The 27,826-nt window shown below is 40.7% G+C and overlaps 1 protein-coding gene across 2 annotated transcripts in view; it reads right to left on the reverse strand.

Annotated features, from left to right (window-relative positions):
- fras1 (Fraser extracellular matrix complex subunit 1) overlaps positions 1 to 27,826 on the reverse strand; it is a 323,395-nt gene that overhangs the window by 198,999 nt on the left and 96,570 nt on the right. For both annotated transcript variants that reach the window (XM_063490043.1, XM_063490042.1), the window contains exons 4-10: positions 22,285 to 22,377; positions 19,269 to 19,428; positions 16,476 to 16,609; positions 15,645 to 15,728; positions 10,414 to 10,515; positions 8,811 to 9,002; positions 1,169 to 1,258 (exon numbers count right to left, since the gene is read on the reverse strand). In XM_063490043.1, coding sequence (XP_063346113.1) covers positions 1,169 to 1,258; positions 8,811 to 9,002; positions 10,414 to 10,515; positions 15,645 to 15,728; positions 16,476 to 16,609; positions 19,269 to 19,428; positions 22,285 to 22,377 — 855 coding nt within the window. The remainder of the gene's footprint in view (positions 1 to 1,168; positions 1,259 to 8,810; positions 9,003 to 10,413; positions 10,516 to 15,644; positions 15,729 to 16,475; positions 16,610 to 19,268; positions 19,429 to 22,284; positions 22,378 to 27,826) is intronic.

The raw sequence follows: 27,826 nt of genomic DNA on the forward strand, positions 1-27,826 counted from the left end.
CTTGATCAATCTGTGCATGACGAGAAATCTAAAAATGTCATGGTGCTAGCTGGTTCCTGCATACTCTTCTCTCACTTGTATTTAATCCATCTTTAAAACTTCATAAGTTAAAAATGATTTGGTCAATTAGCATAAGCCCCACAAACGCACAGTATAAATCTGAGCTGGGCTGAGAGAGAAAACCTTGGCTCAACAGGACACTTTATATTCATATCTGAGATATTCTTTTATGCAGGGCAGGTTGCAGACCTCTTTTTATTTATTATACTTAAGGTTGTAATAAAATGTTCCCATTTAGACCAATCACAGCTTCAAATAAACACCTGAAAACGGTTTCATTTCTTTCAGTTTCCCTATAAATAGTCTGTTAATGTGCCTTTAAATCAACCAGAAGATAAGTGTTGGGTAAACACAGTTCATTATTCTAACTCATTAACTTTCCGAGCTGTTATTTTCCAAGTCACTCGTGAATTCAAACCAGTAATCATCCCGTCACAAACCTGCAGCTTTAACCTTTCGGTGACTCTCTCCCATCACAGGAAAACACCAAAGCTGATACAACCGTGTATAAATGTGTGTAGGCGCGTAATAAGTATGCAGTATCTATCTGTTTTTGTTTACTCGTGGTAAGATTAATTCCTCATGGGGACAAAGAACAATCTATTCAAAAGGATAATAGTTCTCCCGACACTCGCTCTGAGCCACAGCTTTGGTTCACCATCCTGCAGCGTTACATTAGCATCATCCCCATCAATGTGAAAAAATTAAAGCTTTGCATTGTGGTTTTCCAGGTCTAACCTATGAATAATGAAGCTGATGAGCCTCTAAAAGAATACAAACAAAAGATTGTGACCTAAAAAGCCGTGATTAATTTCACAGCTCTGTCCAGAAAAACATGTGTTTATTCCGTCTGAATGCAACTAATTTCCAGTGTTTCGAGTTTGTGTTTGTGTACAGCTTAATAGTGATGTATTTGTTTTCGTAACAGCCTCCTCTGCAGAGAGACTTCATGCCACTTAGCTTCTTTTTTCTTATGTGAAGGGAGAGAAGCCCTGTGGAGTCTTCGTCTCTCCCACACAGTAGGAATTCTTTGCCTGATTTTGCAATTTTCCATCTTGTTTATAAGCAAACAAGCTCAAAGTAAAATCTAGACTTGTGATAGAAGTACCTTGTAGGATTTTCCCTTATGCACACAGGAAGGTTTCGCAGAGGAACACTCGGGGCAGCATTTCCCTGGCAGGTTAACGAGCTCAGATCCCTGAAAAACAAAGAAAATGTACATTTTTTATAAAATTCTCCTCATGAAGTTGCAGACGGCAGCTAAAAGAAAAGACTACAGCACAAGAGAAAGCTATTTTGGAAATGATGAAGGAGAATAAAGGAGTAACATGGAAAAGAAACAGAAAAAGGAGGAAACAGGACAAGAACAATGAAGGAAGGGGTAGGAGGGAGAAGGGAGTATGGTTGGAAAGAAGGAGGAAGAGAGCAGTAGATAAAAGAAAGTAAATTAATTTAAAAAAGACTGGAAGAAGAGGTAGACAAAGGGAGGGAACAGAAAAGATAAAGGAAAAGAGAGCAAACCAAAGTATTTGCTGTTAATCTTCACATAAAAAAACAAGCTAAGATGAGTCAATCAAAACTCCTGAGTCATCTAAACAGCATAACGTGATGGTTATTCAGCTATATTTTGATTGTTGGTTACTACTTATTAATAATTTAACTTTTTCCTCAAAAAAATTACAAACACTGGGAACTATTTTCTCTGCACCAAACTCCACCCACCAAGTTTCCTCTGCTCACTGAGCACAGGAAATTGGAAATCCACTCGTGTTTGTGACAGCATGACCAAATGAAAGTATTGCTCCATCCTCTTGAGATGTTAGGTTAGCTGTCGGGTACTGTAGCTACTTGCTTCCTTTAATTGGTGGATGTCGCTCTAAAATAAGCTAAACTAAGAGCACCAGTTACTCAGCTTCTCCTGGATGGCTCTGCAGAGAAGGCGGGCATATTGTTGAATGGATCACGTCATGAGAGTAGTGGAAATCATTAAATATTTGACAATTTTGCAGCCTGCAGACAAAGAAAACTGCCCATGATATCATGCATCACATTAAAGTAAGACGGTTACGTTATTTTTACTGACTGTGCACAAATTACTGTCTTTTATGCTTTTATTGGTGTAGACGGACTGAATGTGGAAAAACTGAGATATTGTTGAAACTGCACTTATGTTCATGAAGATATCTCAGCTCCAGACAGCTGCATGCTTCCTTCTGCTCAGTGATGAGTTTGTTGGGTGCAGTTTTCTAGGGAAAAAGCAAGTTCTCCATTAACCTCCTCCCAACAAGACTCATGCATTACTATGATTACCTGGGTCATGATTTCTGGAGGGAGGCACTGCTCCTGTGGTTATTTTTGGCATTTTGAGCACTACACACCATTTAGTTCCATTATATTCAAGACATGGAAGTCATCTCTATTGCAGATATCATCAAAATCTGGCATCTAGAGGCGGAAACTGCTTCTGTAACTTATCAATTTCTGCCATGTGTTATTGATTTTAATGGCTCCTCCTGCACCCATACGCATTTCAACTTTAAGAAAAGATGAAACTTGAAAATAAAAGATGCATGTCACAGTAGTAGTATCCCAATACTGCAGTTTTCTAAGACTAGAAGTCCTTTCAGTACCATTACAGTAGGTACATTATTAGTGCAGGAATCATAAACTGCCTGTATAACTGTACCCCAGTGCCTTTCTCCGCCTCCTGACCCACACATCATTAAACCCATAACCTTGTCTTAATTGTTTTGCACACACACAAACACACAGTGGAAATTGGCTCTGTCTTCTTTGCACGGTGACCTTGTTGAGTTCAAAGTTGGAAAAATGCCAGTTATGCTACTTAGAGCTAACGACACTTAGCAGCTGTAATTATCAGCATACAGCATGATTAATGAGGGCTTATTTGGTCGTGGTCAGGGATATTAAAGCAATATTATTAAATCTGCTTGATGTAAAACTGGATGAGGTGTTGAGTCAACGTGGCGTGGAGCCTAAAGTGGGGGGACTGAAGCAACTATGGGAACACCGGCTAATAACTTTAACAAATCCTCTAGGCCAGGGGTGCCCAATCCCAGTCCTCGAGAGCTACTGTCCTGCAGCTTTTAGATGCATCCCTACTCCAACACAGCTGAATCAAATGGTTTGATTGCCTCTTCAGCATGCCATCAAGTTTGGCAAATGCCTGATAACAAGCCATTCATTTGATTCAGGTGTGTCGGAACAAGGATCCATCTAAAAGCTGCAGGACGGTAGCTCTCGAGGACTGGGATTGGGCACCCCTGCTCTAGGCTGTTTTGTTCAAACACACTCACCTACATTCCTGACTGGGCCAAGTCTGACCTTTGATGACTTCACATGAAGGCTATTATTGCTTCTACTGTTGCACTCTGACTTTTAAAGCTCCTTTTAATACCACTTTACATGACATCCTAGACCAGGGGCGTCCAACTCCAGTCCTCGAGAGCTACTGTCCTGCAGGTTTTAGACACATCCTTGTTCCGACACACCTGAATCAAATGAATGGCTTGTTATCAGGCCTTTCCCAACCTTAAGGGGATGCTGAAGAGGTAATCCAACCATTTGATTCAGCTCATGCATCTAAAAGCTGCAGGACAGTAGCTCTCGAGGACTGCAGTTGGACATCCCTGTTCTAGACCAAACCCATCTGATGGAAACACATATCAAAAGGAAAAATATGTATTTATTAATATTTATATTTCAAAACACTGGCATCAGTTCAATAATGTAAAAATGTCATTTTTAGACTGAGTTTAAGGACACGGTCCAAACTGTTCATCCAAAAGGACATCATGCTGCGGTTTACATGGTTTGCATTAACAGATACATTTCGAAAATCACTATAACTTAAACTTAGATCATTTCCAACTGATTTTGGATTAAATTTAGCATCTTTGTATTTCCATAGACTAATGAGGATGCTAACTAGTAGGACCTTCTTTTTCATCATCATGTTCAGGGTTTCCATCACTGCACTGTAAACTTGTCTGAGTCCATCATGTAGTAGGAACTACCAGGGATGGGCAAAAATACACTTCTTTGCGTGGTCTGTATATACAATGTAACAGGGATATATTTATATGATTGATGTGTCTTTTTAACATGACTGTCAATTCTAATGTGTGTTTTCTACTATTTAGCTGTAGCGGTTAAGCTGCCAAATACTCAACCTCGACCTACAGTCAGCTACATAAGTTTTTAGACCAAGGATAGGCAACTCTAGGCCTCGAGTGTCGGTGTCATGCAGGTTTTAGATATGTCCTTGATCCAACACAGCTGATCAAATGGCTAAATTACCTCCCCAACATGTCTTGAAGGGCGTTTCTCAATATGCGTACTTGTGCGTACTTGCGTTCTCGTGATACGTCATCAGTCGGAGACCAAGTACTGTTCCAATTCGAAGTACGCATCAAGCCGAGAACGCGAAAAAGTCCCGGATGTGTTCTCGCTCCGCCCGTTTTATCGAGCATGCATCGGCGTGGACTTGGTACAGCTAAATATCCCAGAATGCATTTCGTCCAGAACAGCGGACTCCCGGCACATCGTTTTCAACCCCCCCCCGGCCCGCGGTCTTTTCGCTACTCAGGTTAAACAAACCCCAGCAGCTGTCTATTGTATTAAATGTCCACTAAAATAAAAATAAAAGCGTTCTAACATCTCACCTGCTTCTTTTTATTAAGGTATGTACACGTATGTACATGTACACTATTTTTATTAATAGAGGTTTCACTACTGAGGTTAAAAATGATATATAAGTCACTTAGATCACTTTTAAATGTTAATGTTTGGTTTATTTCAGTGTTTTATTTGTTCCTGAGTAAACCGGTTTGGCTGTGATTAAAGTTAAGCTTCATAACATGTTACTCACAGTTAAATTAAGAGGGGACGGCAGTAAAAACTCCGGACCTGTGACATCATCACGTACGCTGGTGTTCCAATTGTACAAATCACGAGTCCGTGCTCGCGTTCTCGGCGAGTCCGTACTCCCGTGCGTTCTCGGCCAGTACGTACTCGCCGAGAACGCGAGTACGGACTCGCGTACTTGAGAATTAAGAAACGGCCGAAGTTCTCCAGAGGTCTGGTAATGAACTAATCATTTGATTCAGGTGTGTTGACACATGGTGATATCTAAAACCTGTAGGACACCGGCACTCGAGGCCTGGAGTTGCCTACCCCTGGTTTAGACAGTGACACAGTTGTTGTAATTGTGCCTCTGTACACCACTGCAGTGGATTTTAAATCAAACATACAAGTTGAAATAAGAAGAAATCCCCTGAATTAAAGCTGAGAGTTCTCAACTTGTGCTTTTGATGGAGATGTAACTAAAACATTTAAACAGATTTTAAGACATCTGATATGTTTTAAATGGTCTGGCATTTATGTAGCACTTTCCCAGCTTACTTCACTACAAGCCACATTGACACAGCACTTTTTAATTCATGCATTTAGTGCTTTATGTACAACACATGCTGTTGCACACCCACAGGTGCATCGGGAGGTAATCTGGTGTTTAGTATACTGCTCAAGAATATTTCAACATATGCTGTGAAGAGGTAGATATCGGAACAAAGCCACAAACACCCAAAACTTGTATTGGTAAAAGTGCTTTTTAGAGATTTTAATACCTTTTAAGAACCAGTAGATACCTCATATTTAACACTGACACTGTATTACTGTCTTAAGAGATGCTATGCATTTAGCAGAGGGGTTCAGCCTGGGGTAGGTTTAGTGTAGCTGAGCACAAGTCATATTTTTCATCTAGTGACAAGCTGTAGGGCCAAGTTTCTTTCACAGACCATTAGTTTCATCTTGTCTTTCAATTTACTTCATCTCAACTGAGTGAATCACCTGTGATGGAATCAGCCAACCTCATAACCTCAAATGATCGCCCTTCCTCCCATTCCACCAAAGTGTACATTTAAATTGGTAAATTTCACTGTGGCAAATACAGGAAACTGAACAAAGTAACAGTGACATCTTCCATTAACTTTTAAGTAGCCTATTTAAAAGAAAGGAAATGGGATTTCAGGGTGCTGACACATTGCATCAATAGGCCAAGGGTTTGACAGCAAGGGTAAGCCTTGAGGAAAGGTTAAGCAGGTGGGGTCTGCAGGAAAAGCAAGTTCACATACTTTTATATGATCATAAAGGAATCCTGAGACCAGTAACGATGCTGCAAACTCAAAACTGAGATCATAAAAACACATGAATAAAATTATACAAACATCGAACACAGGTATTACCCATTAGCAGGAACTTTAGGGGTAATTATGTTAAGAAAAGCAACAGAGCCAGAGTGGCATACATTAGTATGTTCATTTTAAGCCTCAATTTAAACTGAATATGGATTTTAAGCTTGTGTATCATTCAGGTTGTTGAAGGGAAAAAGACAAAATTGTCTGACTCCAAAAGCTTTATACATGCAGATCTGTTGGACACAACAGCTGTGAGAAAAGAGCTCATTTTTGAACCAACATGCTGGTGACCAAATCTGAATCACAAAAGCATATTTAAAATACAACACATTAGGCTAATGATGCTTTGTTTTCAATCGCAATTCAAGATTTTAGAAATGTTCCATTTACAAACTGCAAACAGCACTAACTTCTCATCACAGGATGTTTGTCTGTTTTGCAAATTAGACAGTTCATAAATTTGAACCCTTTATGTTTGGAGATGTTTTTAGAATTGGTTCAATTACTTTAGTAACTCCAGCTAAACTGTTCATAGTACCAATGTTTATAAAAACAGCTTAATGGTTTACTGGTTTCACCCGACATCAGTCTACCCATGTGCTTCCAGTAAAACTGGCACAATGTTAAACAAATCCAGGAGGGTGTGTCAGTGAGGGCATGTTGCTATTAAGATTATATGATTATTAATATTATATATATATAGAATTTGATGTGTTGGTCCACCGAGTTAATGTGATCCGTGAATTGTGGTACGTCCTGAGATTTGATTTTCACCCAGGTGTCATCCACATATCTGAACCAATGGCTTGGTGGTGTTCCAGGGTAGGATAGCAAAGCCCTCTTTTCCACTTCTTTCATGTACAAATTGGCCACGATGGGTCAAACTGGGGAGCCCATGGCACACCCATGTTTCTGCCTGTAGAACTGACCCTTGTATGTGAAGTAGGTGGAATGAAGACACAGCTCCAAAAGCAAACACACTTGGTCGATGCTGAGAGCAGTCCTGTTGCTGAGTTTGGGGTCATCCTGTAATCTCTTATGCACTACCTCCAACGCTTCCGTGACTGGGATGCAAGTGAAGAGAGATGTAACGTCGTACAAGACCATGGTTTCATCTGCCTCCATAATGACATCTCTCACCTTCTCAACAAAATCCAGGGTGTTCTGGATGTGGTGTTCAGAGCTGCCTACCAGGAGGTTGAGGATCAAAGCCAGTGGGTTTTGGTCAGTGGTTGTTGATCAATGGTCATGAGAATTTGCATAATTATGATTAAGGAACTGACCTCACAGCCCATTGTTCCTTCAGTGGGCTGGTTTCAGTCATTATGCAAATGTACTGTTTATAAGGTTTGGGGAAACCTGCAGTCAGCTGAGACTGAAGAAGTCACTTGGATGAGTGACGAAACGTTTCTCCCACAAAACGCTACGTCCAGATGAACAGAATCAACTTTTGGAGAACAGTGAAATTTCTTACAGTGTAGCCAATCATGTCAAAAAACTAAAATACTATAAATTGCTTTTTCCTTAGATCTTACATACATACATGTTAAGTGATTTATTTTAACCACCTAGGACCTTACGTCCACATATGTGGACACCACATTTTGGGTCGTCTAGACCAAAATACTGAATTTTGCTCTACATGGGCCTGATATCCACTTATGAGGACATTATACTGCCACTGTTATATCGAAATTTAAAGTGAATGTCCTCACATGTGGATCTCAAAAAAAAAAAAATCTGGTAATTATTTGTTTTTGCATTCATCAGGTCCCAATCAGCCTAAATATCAAAGAGAAATTAAAAATGCATGCCATGAAAGAGTTTGGGTATTAGGAGGTTAAGGCTTATTATGGTTTAGAGGTCATCAACAGACTCTAGGAAACTGATTTACATAAGAAATGCAAAATTTAGTTTCATCTAAAAAAAGAGGACTTTGGCTCTCCAAGCAGCAGTCCAGTTCTCTTTTTGCTCGTCTCAGCTCAACACAGAGATTAGGGATGTGATAGCAGGATGGACGGTAGGAGGACGATCATCACCTAGACAACTATGATGTCAGCAGTCTTCCCCGTGATTTCAGTTGTGTGTACTGAACTAGATAAAGAGATGCGTGCCATTTATACTATCTAAATAAAAAACTAATCAACCTCAAAATAATTTGAGATACTCAGTTCCTGATTTTATAAGCTATGAGCCATAAAATATATCATATATAAAAGTATCCTGAGTAATGTGTATATGTATATATGAAAGTTTACCCTTTTGAATTAAATAAAAATACATAAATAAATACAACTTTTTGAGAATATTGTAGTTTTTCGAGATGCAGTGGGATGTCTCAGCGCCCCTACAGCTGTCCTGCTTATGTGGAAATTCATTTAAAAAAATAAGAGATGAACGTTTTCCAGCCTAAAACAGAAGCTGTGGCCTGAGGAAATGTTTGTGAATTTTAACCTTACATCCACAGATTTTTAAACTCGGGCCAGTTTTGCCTCTGGGCTTCAACGAACATTTTTTCCTTTTCGGGCTCACCTGCGGGCATTCGACACGTCCACATTCAGCCCTCTGACAGAGGACCTGACCCCGGCTGCAGGTACAGAACTCACAGCCGGTGCTGTTCCACATGTCTCCATGGTAACGCACTGCGCCCTGGTACTGGCAGCTTCCCTTAGCAGCAGCGCATTCATCACAGCACTGCCCGGCACGCTTCACTTTGGTCTGACCCTGTTTGGAGGCAGGATAATGTTATTTACAGATGATGAAGGAACGCAAACTGAGCAGCGGGAGAAGACGACGGAAATCCAAGGAGCTTATAAAAATGCTGGTTTTGTGCATCTCTGTTTCAGCAGAGAGAGATAAGAGGAGCGAGGGAAGAGAGAGTATGTGTTTTGCATTATTAAGGGGAAAGACACCAAGCGGAGTGGGCCGTCAGACCGTTCTTCTAACTTTATTTGAAAGTGCACAGAGGTGTGCTTTTCCTGACACTGCAGATGTCACGCTTACTCTGTATCTCAGCTCTGACAGCTACTGTAGTTTATTTTGACCCAATCTCACGCACATCAAGCAAAACCATCAACTGTAGGACTTTGCATCCACTTTTCCTGACATTTCAAACTGTTCTCGAGTCATATTAAGAAAATACTAAAAAAACAAATAAATTACACATTTGTGAACCGTATGATGTGCAATTTTATCAACACGTGATTTACAGAAATTTAGTTTTCCTGACCAACATGGGTTCGCAGGGGGCCTGAGGCCTGTCCCACCTGAAACAGGACAAAAGGCACAGTACACCTTGGATACGTCACCAATCCATTGCACGGCCAACACACAGAAACAGACACTTGCATTCACACCTACGCCCTATTTAGAATCACCAAGTAACCTAACAGGCATGTCTTTGCATTGTGGGAGGAAGCCAGAAGACCTGGACCAATCATATCCAACGATCCTTTGTTAGCAAGGTGACAGTCCTAACCACAGCACCACCGCGCAGCCCTTACTTAAGAAAGACACCTGCAGGTTTACACTGGCTTCCATTACAATGTAGAATAAATGTTTAAACACTGCAGCTAGTTTATAAATTGCTCAAAGCAAAGATATATTTTCCATGTGCCTGAAGAATTTAAACTCATTTCGGCTTTAGAGCGTTAGTCTGACTTTTTTCAATGTTTTGTTGTGCGTGTGTGTATTTGGTCTTGTGGGTTTTGTATTTTCTTCTTTGAGAGCATCAACGTGACATCTTCTTTTTTTCCATTTGATAAATTTTCCCATGTTGCACTGGTAAAAAATACTTCCTGGATCTATTTCTAAGTTGTGTCAAGCATCACCTCTGGCAAAAATGTTCAAGTGAATCTGTTTTTTAGCTTTCTGGGTAATCTGGCTGTTAAACTGATAATCTGAAGACTTAGTTATGAAAAGGCTAGCTTAACGTCTGGGGTTGGCTAGGTAAAGTGTCCAGAAAATAATCTGAGCTAATCTGAGGGCGTCTGATGTGAAATCCACGATGTGTTCGGAGACTCTAAAGGTACAGAGATAGTTAGCGATGCATGATACTGTCAGTGTGTGGCGACTTCTGTATAAAACCGAATGTCAGTGATTGTGCGCGTGCATTTGTGTGCATGAGACTACTCACCTTGTCGCAGGTTATGGGTGGGCAGGTTTTAGTGTGGCATTTAGATTGACCCCGGTCACACACGCACGTGGTGCAGGTGTTCTTCTGCCACTGCTCACCGTGCTGCCAAGAGACACACAAATACACATTTAGACCATCTCCAAACCCACACACACTTTCAGGCTTACACACAGTGAATCACAAGCTGTTTGCAGGAAACTCACAGCTCATTTGAAACCAGTGAGCGCCTTCTTTTCTTTGAGAACAACAATGGGATGTCTCTGCAGTGTGAAAAGCATACAAACACGGAGCCAGCCACTAGATTTCCACATGATTCTCTTTAATTTGAAGACTATAACAGCAGTGAGCTCAAACACTGAATGTACAACTTGCACAGGAAGTGTGAAGTATTGAAGCAGTTAGTTAATGAAGTATTTGAAATATGTATGAGGCATATTATTGAAAGCAAACTGGACTTTTATTGTGTAGGTCACCTTTGTGTTGGCAAAAAAAGCTCTGAGCTTTCACAGTTTGTGCAGTCGCTGCCTTTTGGAACATTTTTAATGGATTTTTGTGACAAAGAAATATGGCCTGCTATGTGGTACAATTATCCAAAAAGCAGAGTGCTGCATTTTTTGTTAGTGAACTTTTATTTATTAGCCTGTTACTTTCCACTAAATAGAATTTATCGGTGTCTGTGGGTTGCACCAGATACTAGCTTTAGGCAATAGCTTAACACTCAACCCTCTGCCGCAAACATAGCAACCTCTGGCTTCAAAAACCCAGAGGTGTACAGGCACTTGTGTTAAAAAATACTCTGGTAAAAGCTGAAGTACCGATTAAACTTCTTTATTCAATTAAAAGTGAGAAAGTCCAGGCTCGCTCACTGTTTTCACTCATTGAGAAATATAGCTGCTGTATTTTTAGCTAACAAAACACAGTGTGAGAGACTGCACAGAAACAGCTGATGTGATTGCTGATGTTTGTTGAGCTGACAGAAACTTGAATTTGAAATTACCTGCAAACTTTAAAGTTTAAAGGTTACTCCCTTTGTAGCACTAGCTTGTACCGTAAACACAACTTATGAACTGCACCAAAAACGCTTATATGGGTTTGACGTTTGAAGTCACACAGTGTGCACAGTGCACCTGCTTTGAAAGCTGTCATGGTGCGTGGCTCTGTGAACTGAGGAGTGTTTGGGATGCCTCGGTGACCACACCCTCAGGTTGGGCCGTCACCATCACACCTGCATCCCATTCCAGGCGATTACCAGGAGGACTATTTAACCCTGCACAGACGGTTGCTCCTCGCCAGTCCGTTAGTCACCCCTCAGTGGTTACTGTCCAGCCTGCCACCTGCCTGTCCTGCTGCCTGCTTGGATCTCAGAGTGTACCACCTGACCTCGTCTCTGCCTCCTCGGATTTACCTCCCATGGACACGATCCCCCTCCGAGTCCCACGGTCCGGCTCTGATCGTAAACCAGATTGCTCTAGCCCTGTCTTGTTGTGTCTCTCCATTCCCCTGCACACCAGTAACCTTTTCCCCTTTCTGTTGCAGCCTCCCACAGTCCCGATTACGGCTTCCCTGTGTCCTTTGTTTTCCCGGTTTTCTTCAGTTCTGCGATTAGCCTCTCGCCTCCCGTGGTTGTTCCGGGTCACCTTTTATTGAATAATAAAACTTGTACTTGCTCGCACTGAAGCGTATTGAGTTTGGTTTTGGGCCCCGCTTGATTGCATGAACTGTGGTTCATGACAAAAGCATAAGGCGTAGAAAGTACAGATATATGTGTAAAAATGTTAGGAGTAAAAGTTGCCTAGTGCAGAAACAAGTGGGTGACATCACACCCACAGGATAACACTCGTCCACACCTGAATGGTGTGGACGAGTGTTATCCTGCTGGCGGAGGTTGCTTCCATCACTGCCAGTCTCTTACAGCTGCGGAACCCCGGGCCGGTCCGTGAGTCGACTGGTATCCGGCCGCAAGAGTTGAGGCTCGGGTGAAATTTATGGTTTTCAGGGTTTTTATCGTTAACGCTGTTTCCCTGGGTCTTTGCCAGTGTTGTACTTGTGTGTCTTATTTTGAAAGAAATATTTACACATTACCATACTGACCAGAGAGCATTAAGGGGCGGAGAGGAGGATGTTACTCTCAATGTTGTTGGCGCATTTCAGGAGGACGCCGCTAATAAAGTTACACAAGTACACTGTGAATTCGCGTTTATTATTATATTTACAAAATATCAGTTTTTGTCTTGGTCGTATCTTTTTATTTGGTTGTATTTATCCGCGACACCTTAAAGGCTGGTCTGTGAAAATATTGTCTGATATTAAACCGGTCCGTGGCACAAAAAAGGTTGGGGACCGCTGCCTCAGAGGAGGGTGTGCGTGATCTGCAACACTTGGGTGGGTAGCACATGAATGCCAGAGCACTGCAATGATATCACTTTAGCTTTTTACCCGTGTAAATACAGTAACACAATCATTTAATATCATAGTTCTTAGATCTTCCTTGGTCTGTTGTAACAGGTATTTAAAACAGTGAGCAGCATATTAAACTGCACTTTTTCTACAATATTGTTATTGTTGTCAATGTTAATCAAAAACGCAAACACACAAAACATGCACAGAAAAGGACAAACAGCTCTTATGTCATTTAGTTATTATTATGTTACTTGGTCAGCTATATCCTTCACAAACTCTTCATGCAGTGATCGATGACGGGTTTCAGATGCATCCATTTAATTTGTACCTTCTTTATAAAGTTCTGATTCCCTTTCAGAGAAAACATTTGCTTGTGTGCTATGTTGTCATGATACCAAAGGAAATGTCACACAGATGTTCCACGTCTGATGTGTTTAAGATCCTAAACGTATTATCTGTTTAAATTTAGGGTCAAATTCTGTAAATGTCAGATTAAATTCCAACGTCCTTCCTCCTCCACCCTAAACTGCTCAATTAAATATTGATTATAGCCCAGAGGATGCAAATTATTTCATTATTTAAGACATCAAAACCCTGTGAGGCACACTGTAGAGCTCTTTGAACATAACTTGCATGAAACTCTCTTTCATATGCATGCGTATTATGAAGTGTATAATAATGATCTGTATCACAGAGGTCCAAACTACTTCACTCTCTTCTGAACAACCAGGCTGATTAAAGGACGGCACAATAAATAGCTTTTAGGGTGCATATCATTAATAAAGTCTTAAATATCTGGAATCATGTGCTGTGTACATGCAGACACACTTATTTACATTTCCTATAACTTCATCCACATTCACATTTAGAGGATTTCTGCACCAACGATGGAGACTTTTAACAGTCACCACAGATCCCATGATCGTGTTACAATTTTGAGGGTAAAATCAAAAACGTTATAACCCATTATAATGTGTCCTTTGATCTTTTTTACCTTTGTGAAGTTTAGCTTGTTCTACAGAGCAGGTTAAACATACTCAGGACATTTTGAGTTTAAGTGATCTAATAAAGTTGATTATGACCTTGACAGGCCAACCCAGGGTTTATAGCAGGTGTCCCCAATCCCAGTCCACGAGGGCCGGTGTCCCTGCAGGTTTTAGATGTGTCCTTGATCCATCACAGCTGATTTAAATGGATAAATTACCTTCTCAACATGTCTTGAAGTTCTCCAGAGGCCTGGTAATGAACTAATTATGTGATTCAGGTGTGTTGACCCAGGGTGAGATCTAAAACCTGCAGGGACACCTGCCCTCGTGGACTGGGATTGGGGACCCCTGGTTTATAGTGTAGATACAAGTTCACATGACAGTATGGCGAACCGCAACACGGACAGAAATGCTAGCTGAGGAGGCCATAATTCACAAAGTGGATCAAACTATAATATTAAGAACAGCACAAGGAGGTAAACACATAAAACAGGCTGAAAGAAGTGTGATTGAGAGAGGAAACACTGAACAGTATGTACAGTATTTTTTTAAAAATGCTGTATGAATGTGTTTGAGCTTTATTCTGTACTGGAACACACAAATAAGTCTATTGGAAAGCTGTCAGTAACACAGCTCTCTATCATTAAGACAGTGGATGAGATGAATGTGAGACGGTTTTAGCTTCTTTCAGCTGCATCACTGATGGTGTTAAAGTGTCTAAGTACATAATTCAAACACAGGATTAGCCAACCAACACATTTTACATAAGGTAAACAAATAAAAGGTTGCTGTAGGTGTTTTATAATCATATCGCTATAGAAAAATAAAAAGGTTCTTCTATTTAATGTGCTTTTCAATATTTACTGATCTCTCAAAGTGCTTTGAGTACAAGTCACATTTAAACATATATTGATCAATTTCTACCACTTCTACAATCTCATATCTATGGCTAATTAAGAATTATTAATTAACCTAGCATGCATGTCTTTGTACAGTTGGAAGCTGGAGTACTGGAGGAAACCCACACATGCCACACAGAAAGGCCCCCAGCTGGGGTTTGAACCAGGAACCTGCTTGCTGTGAGCACCAACACCTCTAACCATGCCATCACCGTGCTGCCCTCTCCCTTATAAATAAAGTGTATAAATGAAAAATGGACACTAGAAATCGTGAGATTGGATTTTTACCATTTTTAAATGTGAGAATTAGAAATTCTCCCAAAGCTCTGTTAATTTTTTCTTTTGTTGTTGTTATGTATACTACATGTGTTTTACACACACACACACACACACACACACACACACACACACACACACATATACAATAATATGTGTGTGTGCATGCAGATGTGGAGGCACTCATGTATGGACTGTATAGCTACTCAGTTAGGTAATCGACACCAGAGGCAAAGCATCACAATTCCTTCTCTTATCCGTCAAGATGACGCCAACATGAATGAGTGTGTGTGTGTGTGTGTGTGTGTGTGGTAGAAAACGCAAACACACATTAGACAGAATGGGACATTCTGTGATCAAAAGAGAAAGTTGGCAGTGAGCGAGATGGGAGCAAACACAGCAGGAGAGGAGAAGGAGGAGGAGGAGAGAGGAAGGCTCAGACTTTTCATGTCAATAGAGACATTCACATATTCACTGCATGCATCATATTCTCACTATCATCACAGATATTCTAATCAATGTTTCAGGTTTCAAAACTATAGATTTATGAGCCGTTATCAGCTGCCTCCAAAACACAGAGGCTTTGTAAACCACAGGATTCACACAAATCTGCACAATAACAGGTGCATACACAGTACAAGCACAGTTTAAACACCCACAGGCTGCCTACCTGGTACTGTTTTCCAGCTGACAGACAAGGGTTGGACACACACTGGGGACAGCACTCTCCTGGCTGGATCACCAAGTTCTCATGCTGAGGAAACATTGCACACATACAAGCACAAACCCTCTCAGATTAGCTGTTATGTGACACAACAAAGGGCATATAAGCTTTGACAGTACTGTTAGCCCACCTGGCATTTTAGCAAATACAGTTACCAAGAGGTTGATAAGATGAATTTCATCATGAACTTCCTTAGCACAAAGCCAAACCACCTTGCAACAACTTCAAACCTTTCTTACTTGCATTTCTTTTTTTAACACATGAATACTTATTTAACCTGTGAAGGAATAAAAAAGCACTAAAATAGAAAAAAGAGGTGTCTGTAACCCAAGAGGCATACTGGAATTTAAAAGAATAGCTGAAATAAATATTCCACTTTTGTCGTGTATTTCGGGGTGTTTTCTGTGAGCGGTGGCAGAGTGGAGCAGGTGACTGATGTAGCGTTTGCAGGCCTGGTCTGTTGTGGTGAGAGTAGAGGTGAAGGTGTCAGTGCTCCTATCCTCACCCATGACCACGAGCTGTTAGTCACCGAGAGTAAAAATACGACAGAAGCAGCAAAAATGAGTCTGAGTGTCTGCGCTTAGCTTTAGACTAGAAAGGTGTTGAGCTGAGGGATTTGGGAGGTAACAGAGGAAATCTGACTAGAATGGATCCTAGACACCTCCTTCCAAATCCTTCTTTTAATGCAAGTAGGTTTAGTGAATTAAAAAACAGTGACTGCCCACATGAAAATTAAAGATCAAAACCTCTTAAAATTGTGTGTTTCTGGAAACCTACCGGTTTGCAGGCCACTTGCTGACACTCTGCTACTGAACACTGGACCTCTCCATTGCTGCAGACACATCTGGAACAGAGGCTGGGCTTCCACTCCTCTCCATCCCTGTAAACGATCCCCTGCCAAGAGCAAGACTCTAACAAACACACACAGATAAAAACTAAATGAGTAAATAGTGTCAGGTGATGACAGTTCAGGCATTGTTTGCATGCACACAGACTGATTTAGAGTCAGGAGAGAAGAAAGAAAGTAGTAGCAAATTAGCTGCTAACCACTGGGATGCATCATAGCAGCTCAAAGACGTCATTACAGTCTCGATTAACCTTTCAGCTCTAATCTGGCTGCTCTGTGCAATCTATAAACTCTGGGTTTGTCACAACACATCTGGTCTGATCCAAGTATATGAGCGATACGTAAAAAGAGTTAATCTCTAGTAATCTACTGTATCTCTGACATACACCAATCTGATATTTGGATTGGGTATCGGTCCAATCCTCAATCAAAAGCAGAATCGTGCATAGGTAAAAATGGGCTGATCTACAGATACAGAAAGTTATACTCCTGGATGTATCTGTTTGTGCCTTTAGGTCAAGCCTGATCTTGCCTTACATATTAAAGAACTACTCCCAGTCTATTTCTCAGGATGAGGAATGCAGCTTATTTATTTAGCACTGATAGCACTGCTCAGTACTCGGTATGGCCAACAGTTTCACTATATCCAGTAATTAAAACATCATTCAATCAGCTGTAAGAAAGGCATTTAAACGCATACCTGACTAAGAACTGCTTTGCATTTTTATTGCTGTTTCATGTGGTTGGATACATCTTTAACATTTAAGCCTTTGGACATTGGGATTAATCAATCATGCCTTCCTGAAGCTAATACTGTGGGAAGAATATTTTAATAACTTGTAACCTTTAAGTTTTGGAAAATAATGCAGTCACACAAATCACCGCTGGCATAAAGTTTTCAGAAAGAAATCTGAGTCTGGAGCGGCTCATCAAAAAAATGTCAGGGCCCGGTCAAACTAAGGAGTACTGATGAAACATTTGGGTTTTGAAATTAGGAGATGATAATGTTTGAGGTTGAGTGGTCATGCAGCCTGTGTGCACTGTTTTAAGTGTTTTCTCTTTACTTAGTGGTTTTTATTCAAAGTCATTAATTAACCTGCTGCTGGCGGACGCCTGAGGTCTCACTCAGGCTACGTCCACACTAATGCGTTTTCGCTTTCAAACGAAAACGATGCGCTTTCTCTCCGTTTTGACCTCCCGTCCACACTGAGACGGCGTTTTCCCCAAGGAAAAATGCAGCGTTTTGAAAGCACTCTCGAAAACGCATACATTTCAAAACGGAGCTGTCCCGTCGCAGTGTGGACACTCGAAAATGCAGACTTTCGAAAACGATGACGCATGTTGGTCATATGATGCAGTCATGTGACGACTTAAACCAAGAATTCGGTGCTTTGTCTTGCCATTTCGCCGCCACGTTTCAAAGAGCCGGAATGTAAATAAACGGCAGAGGGAAATGACGCAGGTCGAGTCGTCTTGCATTTCACGCATGCGCGGAACTGCAACGTCAGCGTTTTCGGCTGTTTTAGTGTGGACGTGCAACTCGTTGAAAACGACTGAAAACGCTAGTGTGGACGCGGAGCGTTTTCAAATCTATCCGGGCTAGTGTGAACGTAGCCTCAGTCTAGGCGAGGCAAAGCATCACTGTCAAGTAATAAGGGTTTGTTCCTGTGTGGACAACACTTACCTGCAGTTCTCACCTAAATGCATTCGGTCAGCAGATTCATATCTTCTACTTTTTCAAGTCTTAACTTAGTTTTGGAAACAGATACTGCAAAAGGATACGACACTTTATAGATTTAATGGAGCTTTGGTATCTGAAGAGCTACAGCAACATTCACCTTTGGTGCAAATGTTGAGAGACATTTTAGACAATAAAGACAGAGGCTGATTCACATGAGTCATTTGTTCACTGGAATATAATTTTCATGTTTTAGCAGAAGAGTGTGCAGCAAGATAAACAGGTGCCAAATATTAAATTGCAGACAATTAAGTAGAAAGCTGTGTCTTTGCGTATGTGTCGTGTTTCCTGTTTTACTTTGATAGTCCGTGTCCTATGTCAGTGTAGCCTGCTTTGCTTCCTGTGTCTGTTATGTCGGATTAGCCCCAGCTGTGCTTCCCTCCTGTTTCCCATTCCCTCGTTACTCCTTGGCATTTTTAAGCCCTGTGTTTTTCTCTGTTAGTTGTTGCACTGTACCCTCATTATGCTGTGTTTCTTCCCTCTGTGTGGCAAGTAATTCCTAGTTCCTGGTTTATTTTCTAATGTTCGAGTTTTTGTTTTGTATTCGCAGTAGTAATTTCCAGCAATAAAGTTGCCGCTTTTAGTTCAATTTCCCGTGTGCGAGTCCTGCGTTTGGGCCCTGCATCCTGCCTGCCACACAGCAAACCATGACACAAAGAATGTGACGCATCTGCAAAGTCTTTCTTTTTCATTTACTCCTAAAAAATAACAGAAAGAAATCATATTCATAGTCACCACCACACAGTTTTGCTTTGTTTGCATATATCGTATTTATCCTACCCATTTATAGATGCCCTTTCAAAGATATCTAAAGATCATTTATTGTCTAAATTATTTAAAAGAAGCAAACAATTTCCATGAGATGCCAATATTTTTTTCATATATCTACACAGAGTTATGATCATTTAAAAGAAATCTGCGTGAAAAAAAGCGGTACCTACAATCTACAAAACATGCTATGTGTTAGCCCTAATTTAGCCCTCACCTCCACTGCTGCCACACTTGGGGCAACACTCCCCAGCTGGGGTGAACAGGCTTTGATCCCCGGGACAGGTGAGATGTGGGCAGGGGCGAGTGCTGCAGGATACGCTCCCTCCGGAGCAAGCACACACTGAGCAAGGCGAGGGACTCCACTGACTGTCATGCTGTGGAAATCAAAGAAACGAAGTGACAGTTACACAGAGAAATACAACGAGGGTGCAAAGAAAAAGACGAAGAAACAGCAGAGAGACGGTGGCAAGAGGAAAGCTGTTTTCTTTCTGTAAACGTGACGACTTTGTAAGACTAAGCCTGAGTGACAGACGAGAGAGCAGAGTCGCAGAGGGGGAGAAGATCTTCAGAAAAAAGAGAGACCATGAGAAGAAGCGATAAGGAGCAAAAACCTGATTAAAATATAAGAGGGTGTATGCGAATGTAGATATGGAGGCACGCTGTGAAAAGGCATTACCTTAACATTTGAACGCTGACATGCATATATCTAATTCGAGTTTGTACAAAACTTTAAGTTGATGACAGCTTTTCGACTGATAGCTAAACTGCAGAGCTGTAAGCCTGTTGGCGATTTTCCCAGGCTTTTCTTCACATATGTATAAAAAAATTTATCAGTTCAGGCGAGTGTATGTTCATCTAAACCATGAAGATGTTTCTTTTCTGTGACTGACAGAACAGGATAGATTAAACAGTCAGTCTGAGGTATTACAGAGACTTCGATATTCATCTGTTATACATCCATTTGTGGATACCGTGGAAGACCAGAGCAGTTCTTTCACTCTAAATGAGATATCAGCAGGTCCATCGTGCCTGCAGTCATAATGATAGAAGTTAAGATCTGATTTCTCTCATTTTCAGAGGTGTCAGGCTGAGAAACCTGCATGAAATCCTTCTTAAACCTTTGTAAAACACCTAATTAGTCTTAGTTGTAATGAAGCATTTATCCAAATTCGTTTTCACCCCAGGAAGAAGTCTGTGGCAAACAATTAAGAACTTTATAGTTTTACCAGCCAGGATATTTTCCCCTTATTTTCAATACTGAGGGAAAAATCTGCCAGTGATGTACTGAATTAAAATTCTGAATTATAGCTCTTGCAGAGCGACAGTTCAAACTCAGAAAAGTCTCCAAAGAATGCTGTTATATAAGTATCATCATCCTGTGTGACCTTGTATTTCTGTAAAAAAGGAAGAAGTCAACAGTTCCAAACTGTGTCTCCTGGAAAAGGAGCAGCAGCAATGCAATGTTATTCTTCGCCCTTCAAAGAAGATGCAGCAAAACTCTTAAAATGCTATTACTCCTCTCCAAAACTCATCTCTCCTCTCGCTGTTCAGATCCATGTCAAGTGCTACTTCACCAGGCAAGCAATGCCAACAAACTCTTTAAAATCATTGCCAAGAAAGACCTGTTTCTCTTCAGGCCGTTTACTATCCAAAACGGCAGCCAAAAAGTCATTAAACTAGAGGACACTTGATAGAAAATGAAACAGCCAGAGTTGCTTTTGTCAGGGGGAGAACACTAGCCTTAGTTTTTTTGGAAGTGACTGAGGAGTTGGGTATTGAAGAGCGGTTACAAGTTCCAAACTCATATCAATAATTTTACACTGATAAGCCTGTAAATGAGGGCAGAGAAGGAAACAGCAGGTTCCAAAAGAAAAAAACAACTTTAATGAACTAATAAAAAATGAAATAAAACTGAAGTTGTTGCTGCGTTTGTTTCCAAACAGTCAGACACTGGGAGGCATGTCTAAATAACCGAGTCAGCCTGACCTGTCAGCTTTGTGAAAACTCAGGATTGGACTGACTAAATTCTTATTGCTCATAAGTGATGTCAGAGACAATAGAAGCGCGAGCCATTGAGAATTAAAGTCCTTATAATAGGTTTAAAACCTTATTTCGGGGCAAATGCAAAACATTTTAAAACATTTTTATTAGATTTGACTGGCGATTCAATGCAAGTCCTTTAAATAACTACAGCATGTCGACATGAGTCTACAAAGCTCTACCTGGCACCGATGGACTTGTTCATGCAGAACATTTTTTACTTTTTGAGTAACTTTTATAATATTTTTTTAAGAAAAGGGTGGCATACAAGAGAAAACACACACATCTATAAATGATTACTGGCATGTGTCATGGTTCAGGGTCGTTGATGATTGCTTCATGTGTTCTTCTTTTGTCTCATTCATTTTTTTCCCTGGCTGCCTTTGCGTTTAATTCCTCCCTCGGTGTATTAAGTTGATTCATGTGTTTTCCCCATGTAGTTATCTCACGTCTTACTTTATTTCTTGATTTAGTGTTCCTTGTGCTTTTTTGTTAGTTTTGTTTCCCTTGTCTCGTCGTCTGGGATTTAGTTCAGCTGTGTCTTGTTCTCCCCAGGTGGTCTCCATTTCCCTGATTGCCGTTCTCTGTGTATATATAGTTGATGTTCCCCTTTATTCTTTGTCACAGGGTCTGCTCCCCTTGCTTTGCTGTTTTCTAGCCCTAGTGTTTTAAAATTTTAGCTTTTGCCTTTTCGTATTGTTGTCATCAGCCTAAATAAATGGCTCGCTTTCAGTTCTACCCTACTCTACGTTCCACACGACCGTGAAACAATGACATTCCAAGAAATAATGCACTGCTTTTACAGACTTCATTTTCCTAATTTTAGGTTTTCCACACAGCTTTAGAGCCTGGTTGCAGGGGTTTCCTCCTATTTAACCATAAAAGCATCAAATGCTGATGTTGGCCCAGGTCGCGGTCAACCTGTCGGTTCAGGTCGCGGTCAACCTGTCGGTTCATCCCAAATGAAAGTTGATGAGGTGAATCGTCTGTGCAAACCGATTGTCACTTTCTTTGTGACCCTCAGTTTGTGCCATGTTGAAGCAGGAAAAGGGATGATTTAGGAAAATGAAAAGAATGATTTAATAAACTTCTGGCAAACTGATCTATAGCTGCTGCATCCTGGTGTAAACATTTCAACCCTGAATAAGTTGTATGGTGAAAGAGAAGCAGCCATTTTTATAATCACTTACTCCATAAATGACTCCTTCGTACTGGCAGGAGCCCTGGGATGAGGAGGCGCACTCTGGACAGCACTTGTTGGCGGGGATCCTCAAATGCTCGCCCTTTTTAAAAGACACAAACATGAATAGACTGACAACAGGAGAAAACACACTCAGAAACTCAATCAGAAAGAGGAAATGAGTTAACCAGCATGGATACATCACATTTCAAATAAACAGCCTCTCGATTTCCATGAAAATTAACTGACATGCAACACATCAGTGCACAGAATAATGAGTCAATGAAGACTATCAGGAGCACACAGCATGTGGAATGGAGGTAGTAAAACATATGCAATACAGATTCGCCACAGAGTCTTCTAACTGCGCTGCCCATTCACACTAATTGAGGCCGGCTGTGCAGCAGGAAGAGAACGTGAAAGTGGCGAGAGCCAGACGCAGAGCCTGTTAGAGGTTTAGGTGATGTTTATGGAAGTGATATGGAAAAGAAAAAGGAGGAGGTGAGTGCGATTTGTGAAAGGGAAGAAAAAAGATCCCCCAGAGCTTTCGGAGTGTGTTTTTCCAAATGAAAAATGGTGGGGGAAAAAAATCAAATAGAGCTACACTGAAGCAGCATGAAAGACAAAATTGCATACAAAGACCCGGAAGAATGACAAATCAGTGTAGAAGTAACAAGTGGGTGAAACAAATAGATGGAAATTGAGCTGTGCAGCAGGTAATAGTTCTCCCCAAATAAAGAAAAAGACAGAGTTCATATCTTAGCTGAAGCTCGCCATTAATCACCCAGCAGCACACAAAATTTAAAAGTAGAAACAAGCCCCTGAAGTGAATTTTAACAGCGTCTTCAAACTTCATCTGTCACAATGGTTGAATTGTGCAAATAAAATAAACATTATGATATGAAGCTCCTGGATGTTTTCATATATCTGGATTCTTGATTCGGTGTCTCCTCTCCTGAACTTTTCATCTTTTTTTGTTTGGTTTCAGTCCCCCGAGCTTTTCTGTCCGCTGCTTGAAATTTAATCACCATAACTGAATTTGATCCAATTTGAGTTTTATTGGTGCAAACAAACAGAGACGGTTCAGGATCAAACAGAACAAGAGTTCATTTGTCACCAGAGTGATGCTTTTGTTCAATAGTTAAGGTTCTGCTTTTGCAGATAAAGAAGCAATAACAGCACGTAGGCTTCTCTAAAACACTGAAGAGCAAATCCCTGCATGACTATAAAATAAATGGCTCTGCACACACTCTGTCATTTCTTTAGGAATAGTATCAAGATTATTTTGCATTAATGGCAGTTTTTCCAGTTAATTGTTTACACAAAATTAGTCTCTATTTGCTGGGAAAATGCAACTTTCAACAATTTGAAAGATTTGCCAATTCACTGAAGAGGACATTGTGTGCTGTGACCAATGCGTGCATCTGCTGAGGCGTTTTAGAGGAGGTTCAGTAACATTTGGAAAGCCTTCATCATTTAGGCCACTGTATTTTAAGACCTTGTGCACTCTATAAACATGAAGTCAGACTTTAACCAGCAGTAGTTGAAGTGGGAGCTACAGCGTTTTTTTTTTACCTTGGACATGCAGAATTCACTGCCACTTCCTGCTGTTGTAGCCCGCCTGTCTACCACAGGAGAACAGCTGACTTGTCCCCAGCACTACATGAAAAAAGTTCAGTGAAACTAAGAAGTCGTTGGCTTGGATTTAGAGTATAATCCACTAATTTAACTGAGTTTCCTGACTGTGTTTCAAAGTCTCTACTGTGCAGCTCAGGCTTTCAGCACCATCTGTCTCATGAACCGTGGGCACATTGAAGGCCGGCGGTAACAAAGGCAGCACTTCAGTCTTGAGCTCTTCACACATCTTTGCTCTGAGTCGACAAACTGCAGCTGAACTGTGAGCTCCTCTCAATGTGATTAATTCAGCAGTGATGTTACCAACCAGCTTCAAAAAGTCGAGAGTGCAGCCGAGTCCCGTATCTTACAGGAAGATCATGTGGCCATGGGAGCAAAAGACAGGCGTGTCATTCTTTGCTAGCAGTGCTCAAGATGAGAGGCGAGCGCATTAATTAGTGTTGCAGGTTTGGGCAACACAGGCTTTTGTCATCCTCTTATAAGCAAAATAAACATAAATACAAATGAAATACACACGTGCACGTTAACCTCACAATCGGTCGCTGTAGCGAGCTGGCTCTTCAGTGCTGGAAACAGCACTGAGATGCTGTGATAATAAACTGTCTGCTATCCAGTGATCTCGAGGCGTTTTAAGAGACACATTCAGAATGTATGAAACTCATTTCTCTTATGTTCCCTGAATGCTGTGGCCGTCCTATTAATCGTCTTTATAAGCTCCTGTATCTGTTAACAAACTTACATATTTAAAAATGCCTTCATACTATACAATAAAGCAAAATACCATAAAACAAAAAAAATGCCATGATGTTTTCTTGGTTATCTTTCAATTGTGCAAATTACATCTGTCTAAACGACTGATGTCATGGTCTCTGAGTCAGGCACCCTTGGAGTTTCTGTTCGGAGGTTCTTTATTGTCCTCGTTTTTGTAAAATGAATTATGTTCAGGTTTTGTTCATTGCGCCATTCCTCTTTAAACTACTTTTCAACTGTTTAAACTGCACAAAAGCTTCACATGTTCCCAGTCACGTTTGGCTCCATGCAGTCAGACGCTCATATTTCCACATGCTGCGGTGCCCCTTCGTTACCCGCTGTGCCAGTGAGATACAACTAAGAAATATCTCAATCTTAGCACTACTAAGATCAAGAACCTGATACAGCTGATGTCTGCTTTCAATTCTAGCATTTTGTTATAAAAGGGTCAGAATGATTGCATTAATAAATGGAAAACATTTCCTCTCACTGTTATCTGAGTCATAAAAGGTGAACAAAATGTTTTTTAAAAAACTATAACTGTTCCCAATGGTAAAAACTGTTAATAGTTTTAGGAAGATTTATAATGAAAACATGAATAATTTCTAGATTATAGACTGAGTAGAACATATTGTGGTTTTTTTTCCTCTTTGCAATTTCACAGACAGGCTCTCAAACGTTTTCTGACCTCCTTTGGAAGCTAGAAAACGTTCATGCCCCACACTTTCTATTAGTCATTAACATTTTAAAAAAGGTTTCAAATCAAAACTTATTCAACAAAAGGTCCTGTAGTAGCATCAGCAAACTCTTGTTATTTTACCTGAAAAATAATTTTGTCACCTTTGTTACGCCTCACGCGATTTGATAACAGCGGCTTAAAAGGGATAAAACCCACAGTGTCATCATCCGCCGTCAGTTCGTGCTACACAATATGCAGCTTTAAAAGACAGTGAGAGGACTCCTTTGCAGATCGAGGAAAGCTGATTAACCCACAGTGTCGAACGTTGCGGGCATTTAGTTATGCGTTTTAGGAAGGTCAAAGTGGGGGGGGTTTAAGCTTGCAGATAATGGCTTTGGATTTCAAAAGAAAGCCTCATAATCGGAGAGTGTCAGATGATAAAATCTCTGAAGCTTTTTTTTGTTTAATCAGTGTAGGTGAGAGGAAGTCACATTACAAGAGGTTTTTAAATGGAGGGAGCACACAGCTCGCTGAGCATGATGACTAATTTTTAATTAACATTGGATTGCCAGGCAGCAGAGTGGAATTCATTAGACATCGATTGTTGCCTTAGCTCAGAGTTGGGATTGAATTTGATGCCGTCACTGCAGGCTTGATGTTTAGATCACATCTGAGAAGAAGCACGGGAGAAAACATTTTTGACAATGTGTTCATGTGAATTGAAATGGGCCCAAAGAAAAGGTGCTGGAACGAACGCTCACTGAACATTTGTCATTGTGCCAAATTAAATGGTGCAATTGGCAGACTCGGCTGCACAATAGTCTGCCAGTTCATGAATTCTCGTTGTAAGGGCAACGCACAAAGGAAAGTGATTTAACAGGTCCTTGAAAGTGGATCTGCGCTTGTAAAGAAGGAGATAAAAGGAAATAAAAATATCACAAAGCAAAGGTGAACCTCCTGAACTTCCAAGGCCACGCATTTAAATCGCTATCAAGAAATAATTCCATTTGTGATCATTTGGAAATGCAAAATCTTCACTTGTTGTGTAAGACTCTGCAATACTGAGAGCCTTTTTACAACACATAAATGTGGCCATGCACTGTGCACTGCTATTGCTATATAAACGAGGAGGAAAACACAGTCTGACTATTTTCATATTACTGTCTATTTTCAGTCCCGTCACATTAAGACCAACAGACAGCTCTCTTTAACTTTCTGGATGTTTCTCCTGATCTTTTTATACTGCTCGTCTGCCTAGTTTGTGTCTGCTTGATGAATTGCATTCCAGCATAGGGTGCTTTATATCTCAAAGGCCATGCACACAGGAAAAGACCAGCATTGACCCGGCAACTATGTAGATGAAATTCAGCAGCTTGTAGAGATGACAGCTGAAATAACGTTTGTCAATATGTGGATGGGCAATGACCAATCCTAACTTTAAGACAAAGTTAGGGCTTAATATGAATTTCAATAGGAGCATTCATACTGGTGACTAAAACGCGACACCGATGCTGCCTTCGTACCTAAAAGAATTTGGGGAAGGAAACATACAAAAGGGTAACCAACGTAGTTTAATGGCTCGAAGACTGTGATTTGTGCCGCATTTTAACAGATTGTAACAGTAACAATTGTGTGGTGTCTCTTTAAGACAGCCTAAGTTAATATTTAGTGATGTCACAAGTATGTGCCACTGCCCTCTGTAGAGTGTGGGAGAAACATGCTTGCACATGGACGTATGGACTGAGATGAACCTCATTTCTTCACCTCCCTAACTCAAAGTAACATTACCGGTTGTATGAACACTGCTCGCTTCATGTATGATAAGACAGCAGCCGAATTCCCAGTACCAGTGTCATCGTAAGTTTTTAACTGTCATGCTAAGTGTTTCTGCCGCTTCCTCGCAGCCACTGAATACAACCCATGTTGTATTCAGGTCATTGAATTTCTGTTTACTTCTGTTTATGCACCAAAACTACTTTGTTAGAAGTTTTTTAAAAAATCAGCGCGAATACAGTGTATGCTCAAGTGTGACTGCCGTGGGGTCCTCATCATTTATCCTTTACTGAAGTCTCACTGCACCACGGCACTAACACCTGTTTGTATCTCTGAGATTTTAAAGAAATGTCAATGTTTGATGTCTTCTTAGTCCTCAGTTATGTGAACTAGCAACTACACAATTTTAAAGTTAGCATAGATTTTAAGCTGAATAAATGAGCTAGCATTGATTACTTGCACAAATTAAAGATTTCAAACCATTATAATAATGTTAATAACGTTTGCTTATTTCTGCTAACAGTCCGAGTCAGACTGCAGTTGTTTGAACACAGTTAGTCTCCCAAAAGGCGCTCCTACAATCGCCTTGTTATAAAGAGTGATCCTCCAGAGGTTGTGGGTGTTGCAAGCTCAACCTTTGACCGAGCAGCTATTTGCTACAACCACTTGCGATTGTCTCTGACTGTGGAAAATTCAATGCAATCACCCGGAAAGC

Source organism: Pelmatolapia mariae, linkage group LG12, assembly GCF_036321145.2.
Source record: "Pelmatolapia mariae isolate MD_Pm_ZW linkage group LG12, Pm_UMD_F_2, whole genome shotgun sequence".
In the NCBI taxonomy this organism is placed as follows: domain Eukaryota; kingdom Metazoa; phylum Chordata; class Actinopteri; order Cichliformes; family Cichlidae; genus Pelmatolapia; species Pelmatolapia mariae.